We start from the raw sequence: 4,043 nt of genomic DNA, 5'->3' as shown, positions 1-4,043 counted from the left end.
TCCGCCGCGCCCGCCCCGATGGCCGTGCCCGTGCCCCAGCAGCCGGCGGCGGCGGCGCAGGCGGCGGGGCAGGCGGCGGGGCAGCCCGGCGAGCTGGGGCACAAGCGCCCCGGCTCCGTCTCCTCCTCCTCTTCCTCCTCGGGTGGCGGCGGCGGCGCGGCGGGGGAGCACGACGGTGGCGCCAAGGAGAAGCGGGGCTCTGCCGAGAGCCTGCCGGGGGCGGCGGCGGCAGAGCTGGCCGCGGAGGGCAAGGGCCGGCCGGGCACCGAGCAGGAGTGGCTTGCCAAGCCCAAGACAGTGCGGGACACGCTGCTGGCCCTGCACCAGCACGGGAGCCACGCGGTGCCCCCCTTCGACAGCAAATTCAAGAAAGAGCCGGGCATGGCGGGCGGCAGGCTGCTGGGCTACGAGACCAACGGCTCCGTGGCCAAGCCAGGTGAGGAACCGGGGACCGGGGGGCGGCGGGCAGAGCAGGGGAGGGGACGACAGGGCGGCTTGGGGGGCTCTCCCGGGATGCGGAGTGGGCGATGCCGGGCGGGTTTGGGCGTGCGGGGCGGCGGCCCGGCGGCTTGGGTAGCCGGGTGCTCGAGGGTTGGCCGCAGCCACCCGTTTCCGCGGTTGCTCGGCGATGCATTGTGACTGCACTGCCTTCTTACCCTCCTTTCCCCCACCTCTGCCTCTACAGGGGCCCGGGCCGCCCGGAAGAGGAAGCCTTCCCCCGAGCCGGAGGGCGAGGCTGGACCCCCGAAGATCAACGGGGAGGTGCAGCCCTGGCTGCCCACCTCGTCGGAAGGGATGAAGCTGCCGCTGACTGCCACCCCCTTCATGTCGCCCCCGCCGCCCACCGCCTCGCCCCACTCCAACCGGACCACGCCGCCCGAGGCGGCACAGAACGGCCAGTCCCCCATGGCCGCCCTCATTCTGGTGGCGGACAATGCCGGGGGCAACCACGCCTCCAAAGACGCCAACCAGGTCCACTCCACCACGCGGAGGAACAGCAGCAGCCCCCCTTCGCCCTCCGCCATGAACCAAAGAAGGCTGGGCCCCGGCAGGGAGGTGCCGGGCCAGGGGGCCAACGCGGCGGCGGCGGGCGGGCTGGAGCCCGTCCACCCTGCCAGCCTGCCGGACTCGTCCCTCGCCGCCAGCGTCCCGTTGTGTTGTACCCTCTGCCACGAGCGCCTGGAAGACACCCACTTCGTGCAGTGCCCCTCCGTCCCCTCCCACAAGTTCTGCTTCCCCTGCTCCCGGCAGAGCATCAAGCAGCAGGGAGCCAGCGGCGAGGTGTATTGCCCCAGCGGGGAGAAGTGTCCCCTGGTCGGCTCCAACGTCCCGTGGGCCTTCATGCAAGGGGAGATCGCCACCATCCTGGCCGGAGATGTGAAAGTGAAAAAGGAAAGGGACTCGTGACTCGCCTGCGCTCACCGCCCCACGTCACCTTGAACTCGAACTGCTCGAATTCTGTATATATCTATAAATATATATATATAAATATATATATATCTCCAAGACAAGGGAAATGTAGACTTCATAAACATGGCTGTATAATTTTGATTTTTTTGAATACATTGTGTTTCTATATTTTTTGAAGACAAAAGGTATGTACTTATTATAAAGGCATTTCTTCTAATTCTTCAATTTTTTTCTGTTTTGTTTTTTCTTTTTTTCCCTTTTGTTATAGCAACTATTTGTTGTGCTTCCYTGGTGACAGTTACTGTTCAATGTAGGCTGTGACTTGCGCTGCTTTTTTTAGAGAGCACTTGGCAAACCAGAAATGCTTCTAGCTGTATTTGTATGCACTTGTTTCTTCTATTTTTTCTTTTCTTTATTTTTTTTTAAATGCCAAATACACTTTCTGACATTGTAAAGATTGCCTTACTGTCTGTGATTTCTTATTCCTGGCCTCTTGTCCTGTAGAGCTGGTCGCATGCAGGCTTGGTCTGAAGCGGTTGGGGACAAGAGTGGCTAGCCAAGGCAGGCATGTCCTTCGCCATCCCGCTGGCCAGGCGAGCTTAGGGAGCAGGARGCCTTTCTCCCAGAAGCGCGTGGCTTGGGTTGCGATGGAAGATCCTCCAGATCCAGTCCCAGATTGCTCACTGTTTCTCAAGGGAAGTTGCCACCAAAGTAGGATGTGGGGAGGTGTCCAAGAGGCGCTGTTGAGTTAGGGATTTCTGGGTTTGTTTGTTTTTGGTTTGGTGTTTTGGTTTTTTTTTAATAAGGCAAAGTTGACCGCAGTTCTTGTAATCAGTTGTAAGATTACAAAACTGCATTTATTCACCAATTGTTTACCATAATGTGGAATATTGATAAAGAACTTAGTTACGCGATTGGCAAAGCTGCCAATATAGAACTGCCATTTCTGAAGGTCTTCAGTGTCACTTCTGGGGCTTTTGTGTCTTTGGACAAAGCTGGGGATGTGGGGAAGAGACTTTTTTTTAAAATTTCATTTTAATTTTCAGATAGTGCATATGGATTTTGATTTTGCTTATCAGTCACCTCTAGTGCTGTTGCTATTGTTACTATAGCTGACCCGGTATTTCCAAGTAGTGGCAGGTACGGTGTGGTACAGTGACAGCAGTGACTGAGGCTCTGCCAAATTGCCCGCGGGCATATCAGTGACAGCCCAAATGTGGGTGGAGGAAACCTGTAATTTCCTTGTTATGTGTGCTTGAAACAAACCTACTGCTATTCTTTGAAAATGAAAATATAAACTGGTTGAAATGAAAGCAATTAGGGCTGCACATAATGGCCCTGGCCCTGCCTTTTAAGCTACTTTGGAGAACTCTTTTGTAAAGCCACTTCTTTTGATCACGCTTCTGCATCACCAGGCAGACTTCTAAAATCAATAAATCATTGGTTACTAGAAATAGTTCAAGTCTTATAGTGATGTTTTTGTGCTGTTTATAGTTCATTGGCAACACTGCAGCTGTACGAGCCCTTCTGTCGAGGTGTTTATAACTCGGTTATATGCGGTTGTTTCTGAGCAAAAGGGTGACGAGGTCGTCCCTTCCCAGGGACCAGCTAATAAACACTTTCATTATCGGAAGAGGAGGAGGGAAAATCTGTTCAGCCAACTATAAAATCAAAGAATTTTGGGTGCTTTTTAGTCAACTGTTCTTATTGTGATAATGTTCAAACTGCAATTTAATGCAGAGTAGATTTTTTTTTGAAGACTACTTTTTTTAAAAAGAAAGAAATGGTCATTATTAGTATTTGAAGATCAGAACTGCACATGCACAGTAATTTTCTATGAAGTGTTTAATGAGCACACCCACTACATTGTGTTCCATACTACAGGTCAATGTAATATTAGATAAGACTTGCATGATAAACAAATTCATTGAGTCGATATTACGTTTTAAAACTTATAGTCAAGATTGGTGTCTTATGTAAACACATTTAGCCAATTTGAAGAAAACGCACATTATATATATACCTATATATATATACCTATATATAAAAAATGCCAACTGTAAAGGATTCTTTGGAACCACTATGATCTGTGTAAATGTGTATTTAGGCACTTTATTAAAAAAAATGGAATTTGAGCTGATAGATGGTAGCAAGTTCTTCAAAGTTGCTTGGCATAATACCTTGACATGGGATGAAGTTCATGTTTTCGATTAAGGTGGTATCCCTATGCTTAAAAAAGAAGCAAAATTGAATTCTAAAGCCTGCCTAAAAAAGCCCCCCTTTTGTGTCATCAGGTGTCCCAGCTCTGAGCTTGCAGAGGGTGAGACCTGCTCCTGACAAAGTATACCCTTGTTTTGGGGCCAAGGGACACTGGTGTGACAGGCGGAGAGGCCCAAAAGGAAGCACACCTTCCTCCTCCTCCTGCCAGCCTCCTGCTTCTGCAGCTTTGGGACTCCTGGACAGGATAGAAACTCCCCAGCCGCTGATGCTAGGCAGTGGCCCAGAAACAACATAGATGGAAAAGAAATGGCACATGGTGGCTATGCTCACTCAGCTGACTTTCAACCCCCAGCCAAGTCTAATCTCCATCATAAAACTTCAGAACTGCAAAAGAAAAAAAAAAAAAAAAAAAA

The 4,043-nt window shown here is 51.0% G+C and overlaps 1 protein-coding gene across 1 annotated transcript; it reads left to right on the top strand.

Moving 5' to 3' along the window:
• The first annotated feature begins 6 nt into the window (after positions 1–6).
• IRF2BP2 (interferon regulatory factor 2 binding protein 2) lies at positions 7–4,037 on the top strand. Its single transcript, XM_057368452.1, has 2 exons — positions 7–436; positions 686–4,037. Exons 1-2 carry the CDS (start codon positions 19–21, stop codon positions 1,405–1,407), a joined length of 1,140 nt encoding a protein of 379 aa, XP_057224435.1. The 5' UTR covers positions 7–18; the 3' UTR covers positions 1,408–4,037.
• The last annotated feature ends 6 nt before the right edge of the window (positions 4,038–4,043 follow it).

Source organism: Malurus melanocephalus, unplaced genomic scaffold, assembly GCF_030028575.1.
Source record: "Malurus melanocephalus ecotype Western Australia unplaced genomic scaffold, MMel_1.1 scaffold_92, whole genome shotgun sequence".
NCBI classification, from domain to species: domain Eukaryota; kingdom Metazoa; phylum Chordata; class Aves; order Passeriformes; family Maluridae; genus Malurus; species Malurus melanocephalus.
The sequence above is the reverse complement of the archived record's forward strand: the minus strand, read 5'-3'. Positions and strand labels throughout refer to the sequence as shown.